General features: G+C 48.8%; 1 protein-coding gene across 1 annotated transcript in view; it reads left to right on the forward strand.

The window, feature by feature from the left end:
* col27a1b (collagen, type XXVII, alpha 1b) overlaps nt 1-14624 on the forward strand; it is a 699034-nt gene that overhangs the window by 514367 nt on the left and 170043 nt on the right. The window contains exons 34-35 of the mRNA XM_072487808.1: nt 7978-8031; nt 10960-11013. Of these exons, the coding sequence (XP_072343909.1) occupies nt 7978-8031; nt 10960-11013 (108 nt within the window). The remainder of the gene's footprint in view (nt 1-7977; nt 8032-10959; nt 11014-14624) is intronic.

The following is a 14624-nucleotide window of genomic DNA, read 5'->3' on the forward strand; positions in this document are numbered from 1 at the left end:
TCAAATTTATAAGGATGTAAACGCTTCTTTAAAGTACTCCATGCCCAAAAACAAACAGTTATTCTGCCAGTAAACTACAACTGTTTTGGAAGAGTCCCTTGTTGTTGTTTACTTCACATATTGGAAACTATGAGTATACATGAGGGTCGCGCTGCCCAAGGTTGAGCACATTATACGTGAACTTATGCTTCCATTGTTTAAGGATTGGAACTTAGTTGAGATTAAAATATTTCAATGTAAGTTCTGCACGGCATCATAAGCTTCGCAGCATGTTGTGTCTTTTTGGGGTGATACTCAAACTCTGCAGCATGATGCACAGCATCATCATTTTTATTTATAGTCGTTTAGTACTACAGAGCTTGAGTATTACCCCAAGAAGGCACATGTTGTCGAAGCTTATCGCCTTGCACTCATCAGGACAATTCGCAAGAATACAAAATTGTAAAGGGAACAATTCATACTGCATGAGAGTATAATGCAGTGTAAATTGTTGTCCCCTTTACAATCTGGTATTCTTCCGGATTGATTTCATGTTAATCACGTCAGGTTTCTCAACCCAGAATCACTGACATTCCCATTAAAGTGGTGTAGAATGGATGGGCCGCCAGGCCTTTCACTTACTGTCACTTTTATTTGTTCGTCCAAGTTAAATGTGAAATGCATTTTTGTTTTAGATAACACAGTAGAGAGTCAGTTGCCAGAGGACACTGAGAGAAGGTGGCGGCGGCACAGTGGTTAGCACTGCTACCACACAGTGCCAGGGACCCAAGTTCGATTCCGACTTTGGGTGACTGTCTGTGTGGAGTCTGCGCGTCCTCCCCGTGTGTGCGTGGGTTTCCTCCGGGTGCTCCGGTTTCCTCCCACAATCCAAAGATGTGCAGGTTAGGTGGATTGGCCGTGATAAATTGCCCCCACTCGTGTCCAAAACGTTAGTTGGGGCTACTGGGTTACGGGGGTAGGGTGGGGGCGTGAGCCTGTGTAGGGTGCTCTTTCGGAGGCTTGGTGCAGACTTGATGGGTTGAATGGACCCCTTCTGCCCTGTAGTGATTCTATGATTGGTAGAAGGATTAGAGGGGCCATGAGGAAAAGTTCCTTTGTCCAAAGGATGGTGGGTGTTTGGAATTTTCCTGCCGGGTTTAGTGGCTGAGACAGAAACCCTCATCTCATTTAAAAGGTACCTGTACCTGAACCGCTGTAACCTGCAGGTCGATGGACCAGGTGCTGGAAGGTGGGTGGGATTGGACTGGGCAGCTAGTATTTTACTTTTTATAATTTGGCTGGCGCAGGCACGATGGGCGTCTTTCTGTGTCGTAACTTTTCTAAGATTCCACATTAATCTTGGGGCAAGTTTTCAATCAAGCCGGCAGACCTTAAAGCTCATGTAGTCCGAACTTAAATCCACCCCTAAAGACTGAAACCAAGGGGAGCACCTGGCTGCAAAGAGCAGGAGGAAAACTATTCCAGCATTTTCTTTTATACTTAAAACATAGTTTTCCTAATATCAGTCGGCCTGCTCGCCAGTTCACGGTCAGCAGCAGCATTCGGAAGGTGATCCCTGTGTTCACATGGTGGGGAAGGTTTTTGTGAATTCTTCCCACGTCACAGCAGCAGGAGGCCTTTCTGAGGAGAAGCCCCCTGTCCTGCACTGGGTATAGATTCTGGCAGATGAGTTTCGATCCAAATTGGCAGGGAAGCTGGGTAGAGGTTCTAACACTGTCCCGTCCAGTTCCTTCGTCTCTTCTGTTTGGTTTGGATTTGAGCCAAGAGGCGAAAACCTTTTTTGCTACAACATTCCCCGCAGGTCCCAATGAGTACCTGCTGCGAACATGAAAACATGAGAACCAGGAGCAGAGGTAGACAGACTATCCAGCCTCTCGGGCCTGTTCCGCCGTCATTCAGCAAGGTCAGGTCTGATCAGCTTCCTCAGCCTGTTCCCCACCTCCAGCGATACCCTGAGGGATCAGCAATCTTCTCACCGCCGGCCTTTTTCAATTATGGAGAAGCCCGCTGTGGAGTGGAAAACTAGGGGCTGGTTTAGCACAGGGCTAAATCACTGGCTTTTAAAGCAGGCCAGCAGCACGGTTCAATTCCCGTACCACAGGCGCCGGAATGTGGCGACTAGGGGCTTTTCACAGTAACTTCATTGAAGCCTACTTGTGACAATAAGCGGCTTTCATTTCATTTCATTTCAAAACTCCAAAGATTCACAACCCTACACGAGTGAAGAAATCTCTCCTCACCTCAGCCTGAAAAGTTTGACCTCGTGTCCTGGGACTGAGTTTCCTTGGCCTGCATTCCACAACCAATAGGAGCAACCTCTGAGAATCGACCCTGTCAACCAATAGGAGCAACCTCTGAGAATCGACCCTGTCAACCAATAGGAGCAACCTCTGAGAATCGACCCTGTCAAGCCCCTTCAGAATCTTGTGTGTCTCAATGAGGTCGCCTCTCATTGTGATAGAGAAAGGCCTTGTTGGTAATCAGTTAAACATCGGGAACCCGCTCTGGCGATAGCAAGGAAGGACAGTAAAGTCAATCTATTTTTCATTTTATGGAAATAATTCTGAGTGTGACCTTGATGATTCGCAAAGGTTTATTTATACTCACATTTGGCACATAAGAATGCTGCTTTGCACGTCGAGAGCCTGCATGTTAGCAAATGTTAGGGAGTCCTGCTGTAGTCTAGACTGTTCCATCATTGCACTGCTTAGGAGAGATGGTGGCCTGGTTAGTAACTTGGAGGCCTGGACTGGCCTGGGGCAGGAGTTCAAATCTGAGCACAGCAGCTGGTGGAATTTAATTTAGTGAATAAAATTTGGAATATAGCTAGCCTCAGTAATTGTCGTTAAAAAAAAAACATCTGCTTCACTAATGTCCCTCAGGGAAAGAAATCTACCAACTGGCCCAGACCCACAGCATAACTGCCCTCTGAAATGGCCGAGCGAGGCACTCAGTTCCAGGGCAATTAGGGAAGGGCAACAAACGTTGGGCCCAGCCAGAGAGGCCCACATCCCGCGAAAGTATCAAAAAGAGAGCCATCGGAAAACCAAAATGTTGGGCGGGGTTCAGCAGACTTAAAACGGGTAAGACCGCTTTGAGGCATGTTTTTGTTTGGCGGAGTGTTTCTGGGTGGCTGTAGCGCCCACTATCCAGCTGCACTTTGCTGATTTTTCTGGCCTTGGGGAGTTTCACCCTGCCGAAGCCGCACTTCGAGAGATCTCCTCATCAGCAAGAGAGGCTGTGTGCAGATCGGGGGGGCCATCTTATCCGGCAGTCCCTCTCTCCACCCCCTCCCGCACTTTCAGACCCCCCCTCCTCCGCTTTATTGCCCCCCCCCCCCTCACCTCCGCAACCTTGGGGAGGCCCCTCGAAACCGATCTCCCCTCACCTTCTTCCAAGTGAGACGCACCCCGCCCCCCCCCCCCCGACCCTGCCCTTGCCAGTCTGGCACCATGGCAGTGCCAAGGTGCCTAGTTGCCAGGGGGAATCCCAGGGCATCACCCTGCCCTGTCCCCAACCACCCGGGTGTGGCTAATGCCCTGCGAGACCCCTGGTTTGCGTTAGGGTGAATCCGTACTAAACGGCGCCCTGGCGAGGTCACGCGGGCGAGGCCGTGGAGTGTCGGGCGCCGGGTGAATCGCCATTAGGCTCATTCATATATGCAGGTGCGGATCTCGCCCAGCGAGAGCAAGACCCAGATCCCGCCGGGCGGGGTGAGTCGGTTCCCTGCCGCGGTGCATGATTTGGGGCCCTTGCTCGATTCACCCATTGTGCCCGGATCTGTGCCAGGCGCAATGGGGTCGCAGAAACATGCCCATTATGTTTCTTTCGATTGAGATTGTGGTTCCTGTTACACACATTTCCAACGAAGAGGATGTCTGATGGTGTCTGCAGTACAGACCACCTGGCATTTTAAATTTTAAATGTATAAGAGCCGGTGTCTCCCACACATTACTTTGATACATATTACCTCATAGAATGTACGGTGCAGAAGGAGGCCATTCGGCTCATCGAGTTTGCACCGGCTCTTGGAAAGAGCATCCTACTTAATCCCACACCCTCACCCTATCCCCATAACCCGGTAACCCCACCCAACCTTTTTTGGACACGAAGGGGCAATTCAGCATGGCCAACCCACCTAACCTGCACATCTTTGGACTGTGGGAGGAAACCGGAGCACCCGGAGGAAACCCACGCAGACACGGGGAGGACGTGCAGACTCCGCACAGACCCAAGCCGGGAATCGAACCTGGGACCCTGGAGTTGTGAAGCGACTGTGCTAACCACTGTGCTACCGTGCTGCCCAGCACCTGCAGGCAAGAGTCATAGGGCAGGATTTTCCAGCCATTCCGGCGGGATATCCCAGTCCCACTGAAGGCACCCCCCGTCCCAACAACAATACCCGCCCACGGCGGGTTCCGTGACAGTGGGATGGACGAGCCATACAACATACCGTAGACTTTGGCTGGACCGTGAGACCCTCTCTGACAGCCAATGCCAATTCGCCTCCATCGGCAGAAAATACACCGTGGGGGCGGGGGGAGATCCCATCTTTAGAGTCAAAGACTCATTTCCATCACTGAAATAGGCCATTCAACCCATTGAGTCCCTGCTATCTCTCTTGTGAGGAAAATTAACGTTCTTAATATTTTTTGCAAATTATTGTCATATTGTCTTGTACCAGGAAGTAAGTTTGTGAGTGTGACTGGTTTCATTAAACTGGAGACTGTTGGACTGCAAAGGTCTAAACATCAATAAAGGAAGTGTGAAGGAAAGTGGTTGAAATGGTCATGAACAGGGGGTCGGGGAAGCAGCTTAATCAGGGCAGCACGGTAGCACAGTGGTTAGCACAGTTGCTTCACAGCGCCATGGTCCCAGGTTCGATTCCCGGCTTGGGTCACTGTCTGTGCGGAGTCTGCACGTTCTCCCCCGTGTCTGCGTGGGTTTCCTCCGGGTGCTCCGGTTTCCTCCCACAGTCCAGAGATGTGCAAGTTGGGTGGATCAGCCAGGCTAAATTGCCCTTAGTGTCCAAAAAGGTTGGATGGGGTCACGGGGATAGGGTGGAGGTGTGACCTTGGGTAGGGTGCAAGAGCCAAAGGTCGGTGCAGACTCGATGGGCCGAATGGCCTCCTTCAGCACTGTAAATTCTATGATTCTATGATTAGGAAATTCAAAGCAGTGATTTTAAAGTTGACTGCCGAATTTCGGAGGAAACATATACAGTTGGGAGAATATTGCTGCCACCAAAGAATCATAGAAAAATTAAGGAGGCCATTCAGCCCATCTTTTCCATGCCAGCCCGAGGACACCCAGGTGCCCTCTCTAATCCCACCTTCCTGTACCTAGTCCATAGCCCTGTAGCTTCAAGCATTTAAGGTGCCGTTCCAGGTACCTGTTAAAAGAGTTCAGGGTCTCTGCCTCCACCACTAACTCGGCAGCGAATCCCTCTGTGTAACAAAGTTCTTCCTCGTGTCCCCTCTACACCTTCTGCCTCTTATCTTGAACCTATGCCCCTGGTTCTAGAGTTCCCCACCGAGGGAAACAATTTTATCCTGTCCACTTTATCTCTTCCCCTAAATTGTGTACTCCTCAATCCAGCCACCCCTCGGCATTCTTTGTTCCGAGGAAAATAACCCCAACTTTTCCAAAGTCACATCGTAGCCACACCTTTCTAGCCTTGGCAATGTTCTTGTAAACCCCAGGGAAGAGAGTCTGTGTGAGATTTCCCCTGGAGCAGCAGGGCATTGAGTGGTAATATTACTGAAAATCTTCGCGATTAGAAAATCTATGAGGACTATTGCCATGAAAAGGGATTTCTCGATCTGAGTGCGTTTAATCCAAAATATCTTTTAGGAAATGGTTGGAAAGTACTGCTAACCGTATAAAGGTGTTCCTGTGTCATTAAATTCCATTTTCTTTGGATGCCCTAAGCAGGGTTAATTCCTCCTCATCGTGTGCCAGGCTCAGTTTAACCCAGTTTAAGGTGGTACACCGGGCACACATGACAGCGGCGAGGATGAGTACGTTTTTCGGGGTAGAAGACAGATGTGCGAGGTGTGCGGGGAGCCCAGCAAACCATGTCCACATGTTTTGGGCATGCCCGAAGCTTGGTGGATTCTGGCAGGTGTTTGCCAGGGCAACGTCCAAGGTGCTAGGTACGCGGGTGGTGCCGAGTCCAGAGATGGCCATCTTTGGAGTGTCGGAAGACCCGGGAGTTCACGGAGTGAAAGAGGCCGACGTCCTGGCCTTTGCCTCCCCGGTAGCCCGGAGACGGATCCTGTTAATGCGGAGGGACTCGAAGCCCCCGAGTGTGGAGACTTGGGTCAGAGATATGGCTGGGTTTCTCAAGCTGGAGAAAATAAAGTTTGCCTTGAGGGGGTCAATGCTGGGGTTCTCTCGGAGGGGGCAGACTTTCTCGGGGAAAATTAAAATGTCAGCAGAAGCAGCATTCTGAAGGGGGGGGGGGGCGGGTAGGTGCAATATGGTTAAGGGATGTACAGAAGGGGTTGAGTGGGAAATGTCTAGTTTACCATGTTGATGCTTATGTTATTATTGTTTTGTTTGTTGTTACAAAATATTTGCAAATGCTTCATTAAAAATATATATTTTTTAAAATTCTATTTTCTTTTTTTCTTTATTTTTAACCAATGTTTAAATTTAATATTTAAAATCATCACAAGTGGTCTGGAATTTACTTACCTTGACTTCAGATAACCCCTCATAATATACAAATTGTAAACCATTGTGGCAGCTTGTTTCGAGATTCCTTTTGGAACTTGAGCATCTGGGCACTGACCATCTGCTGTGTCATAACGCTACAGGGCAAACCATCCAATCAGTCCCATTGTTCTACTCTATCCTCCAAGAACTCCTGGGGACAATGTAATTTCATCATGTCTGCCAAAGATTCATATATAACCTTGCACTGTTGCTACGTTGATAAAAACACATTCTCGAAGAAACAACATTTTCTAATATATTTTTGTGTTGGCGATATCCACATTCTTTTTTTAAATTCATCTTCGCGGGATGTGGGCATTGTTGGCAAGGCTAGCATCTGTTGCCCATCCCTAATTGCCCTTGAGAAACTGGCGGTGAGCTGCCTTCTTGAACCGCTGCAGCCCATGTGGTGTACGTACACCCACAGTGCTGTTAGGGAGGGAGTTCCAGGATTCTGGCCCAGTGACAGTGAAGGGGGGGGGCGGAATATTTCCAAGTCAGGGTGGTGAGTGACTCGGAGGGGAGCCTCCAGGTGGTGGGGTTCCCAGGTATCTGCTGCTCTTGTCCTTCAAGATGGTAGTGGTTGTGGGGTTTGGAAGGTGCTGCCTAAGGAGACTTGGCGAGTTGCTGCATTGCACCTTGTAGGTGGTACACACGGCTGCCACTGTGCATCAGTGGAGGGAGTGAATGTTTGTTGAAGGGATGCCAATCAAGCGGGGCTGCTTTGTCTTGGATGGTGTCGAGCTTCTCGAGTGTTGTTGGAGCTGCTCTCATCCAGGCAAGTGGGGAGTATTCCATTGCACTCCTGACTTGTGCCTTGTAGGTGGTGGTGGTCAGGTTTGGGAGAGTAAGGAGGTGATTTACTCACCGCAGGATTCCTAGTCTTTGACCTCTTGTAGCCATATGCTTATACAGCTCGTCCAGTTCAGTTTCTGGTCATTGGTAACACCCAGCAGGTTGATAGTGGAAGATGCAATGATGGTAGTGCCATTGAATGTCAAGGGGGCGATGGTTAGATTCTCCCCTATTGGAGATGGTCACTGCCTGGCACTTGTGTGGCACAAATGTTACTTGTCAGCTCAAGCCTGGATATTGTCCAGGTCTTGCTGCATTTGGGCATGAACTGCTTCAGTACCTGAGGAGTGAATGATAGAGCCATGATTTGTCCTAACTTGAATGATACAAAAGTATTTGTGATTTAGATTTAATGAATGAATATTTTCATTTTGTAATTTTCACCTATACTCTGATCTTTAGGGTGAAATTGGACCACCAGGGGTCAGAGGTGAACAAGGACTCATGGGTCAAAGGGTAAGTGACTAATACGTTGCGTAGCAATATAACCTTGTGCTCCCAATAGAAAACATTACTGCAAAAATGTTCCAGTGGAGGCTCATGGAGGAGATCATTGGGGAAAAGGATCTCTCAGCTCATGTAGTGTTGAGGTTATCATTGCACTGTGCCAAGATCTGAATTGCTCTTTGATTTTCAAACCTCAGGATAACGCTGTTGGGGTTTTACTTTGCACCAGGCTCTCCCTTTAATGGGCTAGCTGAGATCATGGTAACAGAGTGGAAGCAGTCCCAGAAAATATCACGGCCCTTTGGGGAACGGCTGCTGCTTTCCATTTTTGAGCAACATTGACACAGACACGGGGCCACGGTTTCCCGCCACTGGGGTACGATACGGAGATCGGGTCTGTTACCAGGTCCTGACCCCAGGGGGGAAACAGTCACTCAGCTGCAATTATCCCTCGGGCGAACAGATCGCCCTTGCAGCTTGAGGGGTGCAGCAGGCGGCAGTGGAAGGTGAGCAAGAGAGTGAGAGGGTGCTTCGAGGTGGAGGCGGCCTCTCGTCCAATATTTTAAAATCTTTAATTGAAGAACCAGATTTAGCAGTCAGGTTGCCGGTGTGGAGGGGACGTGGGGGGCGGGGGTGGGGGGTGGGGGGGGGGCAAGGGGGGGCGGATCCCTCTGCAGGGTGACCTGTGGCTGCTCCAGCAGCAGGCAGTCAGGGTCTCTAGCGCTTCCTGGAACATTCTCTACCACTCTGCTGCTGGGTGCCTGTAGTACCCTCAATAACGACACGAGAGTGTGGAATGGTAAATGAAGGCTTTAATAAGCAGAGAACTAGCCAGCTACAGAGACGTGTGCTTACTGAGTGCCGCCTACAGGGCGTCACCTTATATACAGCTCCCTGGTGGGCAGAGCCGGAGGCGGAGTCCCCCAGGGTTCCAAACCCGGTCTTAAAGGGGCATCACCTACATGGTGTTAAGGGTACAGTAACCATTCATCACAGTGCCCACCTCCAGGTTCCTAAACTGACGCCCCCCTCCCCCCCACCACCCCAGCCCTCCCACCGCCTTCCTGAACATGGAGACCCACGGAAAATCACAGTTGACCTCCTTTAATGGGGGCAGCATGGTAGCATTGTGGATAGCACAATTGCTTCACAGCTCCAGGGTCCCAGGTTCGATTCCGGCTTGGGTCACTGTCTGTGCGGAGTCTGCACGTCCTCCCCGTGTGTGTGTGGGTTTCCTCCAGGTGCTCCGGTTTCCTCCCACAGTCCAAAGATGTGCAGGTTAGGTGGATTGGCCATGCTAAATTGCCCTTAGTGTCCAAAATTGCCCTTAGTGTTGGGTGGGGTTACTGGGTTATGGGGATAGGGTGGAGGTGTTGACCTTGGGTAGGGTGCTCTTTCCAAGAGCCGGTGCAGACTCGATGGGCCGAATGGCCTCCTTCTGCACTGTAAATTCTATGATAATTGGCTTCAATTATGTTCTTAATGAGTCTGATTGGCTACCGCGTGTGGGGAGGCAACCCTGCTGCCTCCCAAACAGACCTACATTAGCCCACAGGTGGTCAAGGAGCTGAGAAATCAACACTTTGGCCGGTGGGACTAATTCTAGCCCCTCGTATGTGTCCCGGCCCTGGTGGGGTGCTTTGCCGGATGTCACTGGTTGGGCCAGCATTTCGGAGGGCAGTTAACACCACTTGCTGCGTTTCCTACTTTACAACAATGACTACAATTCTGAAAGCACTTTATTAGCTATAAAGCACTTTGAGACTTCCGACGGTGGTGCTATATAAATGCAAATCTTTCTTTCACTCACTGACACTGGTTACTATGGGTGATTTTTAGTGGAGAAAGGTGCGTTATGTTTACGCAATTTCCTTGCCCAAACTCTCACATTGCAGACCATAAGGACATCATTGGAGTGTGTATTTGATCTATTCCAGAGGGTCAGTTTTCTTGTAACTTATGAGAATTTCCAGTTCTAACCTATCAGACTTGGGCCATCATAGGTCAAAAATTGAAGACTTTTTTTTGAGGGGCTAGTCAAACTTTATGCTACTCGCAATGTTGTGATCATAGCATCTCACTCTCAAAACTTTAGCTGCACCATTGAGTCTCAGTCTTACGGCATAGATTGTCAACTTAGTTCGGCACATGCTTACAAATTAGCCAGCATCTGTTTGAATGGTGGAGCATGCCCGACGGGCCGAATGGCCTAGTCCTGCGCCTTTTCAGGAAGAATGGCAAGAACTTAGAGACTCTACCGAAGAGATTTGCTAACACGGTTCGGGGTGAGGTGGAGACCGCAGAGGCCGGGATTGTTTTCCTCGCAGCAGAGAAACTGGAGACGTGGTCAAATTCAGGAATGGTTTCGAGAGAGTAAATTAGGTTATGTGGATTGGCCGTGCTAAGCAGCTCCTTAGTGTGCAAAGACGTGTAGGCTGGGTTACAAGGTGCTGGGGATGGGGGGGGGAAGAGTGGACCTGAGTGAGGAGCCCTTTCGGAGGGTCGGTGCAGACTCGATGAGCTGAGCAACCTTCTTCTGCAATGCAATGATTCTACGGTTTCCTATGTTCCTAAGCTTACTTAGGAGCACATCGTGAGCGGCACGGTGGCACAGTGGTTAGCACTGCTGCCTCACAGCGCCAGGGACCCGGGATCAATTGCAACCTCGGGGACTGTCAGTGCGGAGTCTGCACGTTCTCTCCGTGTCAGCATGAGTTTCCACCGGGGGCTCCGGTTTCCTCCCACAGTCCAAAGGTGCGCAGGTTAGATGGATTGGCCACGCTAAATTGTTCCTAGGTGGAGTTATGGGGATAGGGTGGGGAATTTTGTCCAGGTAGGTTCGGTGCAGACTCAGTGGCCTCCTTCGGCACTGTTGGGATTCTATCAGATGCATCTGATTCCAACTAAAATCACTCTCTCCCTTTCTTCTTTCTCAAGGGAGAGCCCGGTCTGGTGGGAGATGATGGACCAGTTGGCATCGATGGGCTCAAGGTAAGAATTTTAATGATGAATCTGCGTGGACTGTAAGCTGCAATACAGCATCTCTTAACCAACAACCTCGCAACTGGGGCCAGGTCGGATTTTGGAGCTTGTTACATACTGGGTTTCAGCTACTAAACCTATACTGCAGAGGCTGGAAATCTTAATATCTGTATCAGATTTAAAGAAAATACAACCATTGAATTATATTTCAGTGTTCTGGTATATTTAAATCAAGGAGGTACCTTGAGGACAACAGCAAAATTAATGAAGACTTTGTGTTGAGTTTTATTTCTCCAAGCTCATCTGCTTCTGAATATCTTTTTTTTCTACTCCTTTACTCTATTCCATTCAAATTGTTCATTTGAGCCCCATAATCCCAGGCTGATATCCCGGCCTCAACCGGGACCTGGGATTCATGTCGCATTACATTCATCCCCCACCATCTGGCCTGCGAAATCCTACCAACTGTCCTGGCTTGGTACAATTCACACCTCTTTAACCTGGGGTTACCCCATCTCTGGATCTGTAAAGATTTAATCACCTGCTAATGCTCGCATTCCAAGCATTGTCTGGCATCTTTGAATTTGTCTATACATGTGTTTCTGGAACACACCTCTTCATTCACCTGAGGAAGGAGCAGCGCTCCGAAAGCTAATGACATCGAAACAAACCTGTTGGACTTTAACCTGGTGTTGTAAGACTTCGTACTGATATCCCAGTCAGTACCGAAGGAGTGCTGCACTGTCAGGGGTACCGACTTTCAAATGAAACTTTAAACTTTGAGGCCCTACCTGCCCTCTCGGGTGGACTGAAAAGGTCCTGCGATGCTATTTTGAAGAAGGGCGGGGGAACGTTATCCCCGGGACCCTGGCCAATAATTATCCTTCAGCCAACACCGTAACAGGCTATCTGTTCATCTACCTCAATGCTGCCTAAGGGATCTTGCTGTGTTGCAGATTGGTTGCCAGGTTACCTACGATATGCAACATTGACAGCATGTCTAAAGTATTTCATTGGTTGCTGTGCACTTTGGGATGTCTTGGGGGGGGGGATGAAAGGCACTAAAGTGATTTATTTGTATGTACAAATGCTCATTTTTGTTTGTGGAGGTAGCGAGTGTGGGCGCAGCGGGGGCTGGGTTGGGGGGGGGGGCGCGAGTTGCGCAGAAAATCCTCCCCGATATCTTGCCTGCTGATTAATAAGTAGGAAGGCTGGTTTCCTACTCATGTCCCTACTACGAGTTTTGTGATTGATGTCAGTATAACAGAGCACAGAGGTTGGAAGGTTGAACACACTCGCGTGTTAACTGTTAACTGGCTCGCCAAGAGCATCTTGTGGAAATAACAAATCCAAATTAAAACTGGCTCACTGTCTTTCAAGGATAGAATGCAGGACCGCATATCAGACTTGGCGACAAGGTTAAAATCCAGGTGACTAAAGGCAGCATGGATAGAAAATGATCACCCTTACCGAAGCTAACTTTCAATTCCAGATTTAATTTAATTGAATTTGCACCGATTGCCAAGGTGGGATTCGAATCCATGTCCCCTGACCAGTAGGTGAATGTTCCTTTGGCTGCAAGGCTTGTCCTGATCCAGGGACAATCCTGTAAAGCAATATCAACCTCAAACTCCCTTTCCATGGCACTAATCACCTCTTCCCATTTTCTCCTCCAGCCTCCATCCTCACCTCTGATTCTGTGACCACCTCTACTGTTCCTAGCTCTCTTTCAAGTCCACCTCTTCAAACACAACATTCTTTACATAGGTAGGATTTATTCCATCTCCGTCATGCTCCTTCAACCTACAGTTTAACCAAATACCTGACCGTTCCCTTTCTTCCCAGTGGTTGGTAATATTGTCAACTTACTCATGAGGTCATTCTTTCCACTCCTTAGAAAATCGCCTCTCATTTATCTTATGGCCTCAATCTTCCCGGCTTATCACCAGTATAATAATTGGCAATTATATTGTTGAGCTGATTGCTTTACTGATGACAGATGGCAGTGGCACAGTGGTTAGCACTACTGCATCACAGCAGCAGGGACCTGAGTTCGATTCTGACCTCAGGTGACTGTGTAGAGTTTGCACGTTCTCCCCGTGTCTGCGTGGGTTTTCTCCAGGTGCTCCCGTTTCCTCCCACAGTCCAAAGATGTGCAGGTTAGGTGGATTGGCCATGATAAATTGCGCCTTAGTGTCCAAAGGTTCGGTGGGGACACAGGGCTAGAGAAGTGATTGGGCCTAGATGGGGTGCTCTTTCAAAAGGTCAGCACAGACTCGATGAGCCGAATAGCCTCCTTCTGCACTGTAGGGATTCTATGATTCAATGATTCTAGTTGATTATTATTGGCTCTACTGCCAAAAGAGTACAAATGGACACAGTTGGAACAGTTGGGATGGGGAACCGTAAGGAGTTTGTGTCTCTACTAAGTGGTATGTAGAATAAACTTGCTGAAGGTAAAAGGCAAGCTGCAGTGTTATTCCTCCATCATATACTAGCATTGAAATTAGCATTTCTAACCGCTCTATTCTCTCCAAGGTTCTTTGGCACCTTTAGCATGCAAACACAGGCTCAGTTCTCCCACCTGTTTGAATCCCTCCAAGAAGCCCACAGTACCAGGACAGAGGCAACTTAGGTCAAAGTCACATCAAAATAGGAACATAAGAACTAGGAGCAGGAGTAGGCCCAAAGCCCCTCGAGGCTGCCCCGCTACTCAATATGATCACGATTGATTTTGGGCTTTAATTCAATTTTCCCACCCACTCTCCAGACTCCGCAGATCCCTTGATTCCCCGAGAGACCAAAAATCTATCTTCCTCAACCTACATAATACTCGGAGATTTGAGCGTCCACAACCCTCTTGTGCAGAAAATTCCAAAGAGTGAAGACTTGCTCTTCCCCGCAGTCCTAAATGATTGCCCCCTTATCCTGAGATTGTGACCCCGTGTTCTAGATTCCTCAGCCAGGGGGAAACCTCTGAAGCCCCTTCATTTTTCAATGGGATTCCCCAAGTCACTGACGGTATCTTGTCCAACCGCGCCTACCACAGCAATTGGCTGCTCCCCTCCCCGAAACAGTTTCTCATGAACAACACTTAACAAGGAGCGGAGCAAGGAGACGGGAAGAGGAAACATGAGGACACAGAACAGGGGGGAAAAAAGAAAGGCAGCAGAGAGCTGAGGCGGAAAACAGGAGATGGTTAAACGGCGGAAATGATATAAACAACAATTGACTTTGTCTTCACTGCTGAACAAAAATGGAATATCTGTGGAGACAACTTTGACGAGTAAACCTGCCTATTCTAGTTAATTCAAAGTCCCTTTTCCTCACGTTAGTTTGAGTATATTTAAATAATAATCTTTCTTAGATTATTTAATAATAATCTTTATTAGTGTCACAAGTAGGCTTACATTAACACCGCAATGAAGTTACTGTGAAAATCCCCTAGTCACCACATTCCGGCGCCTGTTCGGGTACACGGAGAGAGAATTCAGAATGTCCAATTCACCGAACAGCACGTCTTTCAGGACTTGTGGGAGGAAACCGGAGCGCCCGGAGGAAACCCACGCAGACACGGGGAGAACGTGCAGACTCCGCACAGACAGTGATCCAAGCCGGGA

This window comes from Scyliorhinus torazame, chromosome 22 (genome assembly GCF_047496885.1).
Source record: "Scyliorhinus torazame isolate Kashiwa2021f chromosome 22, sScyTor2.1, whole genome shotgun sequence".
In the NCBI taxonomy this organism is placed as follows: Eukaryota; Metazoa; Chordata; class Chondrichthyes; order Carcharhiniformes; family Scyliorhinidae; genus Scyliorhinus; species Scyliorhinus torazame.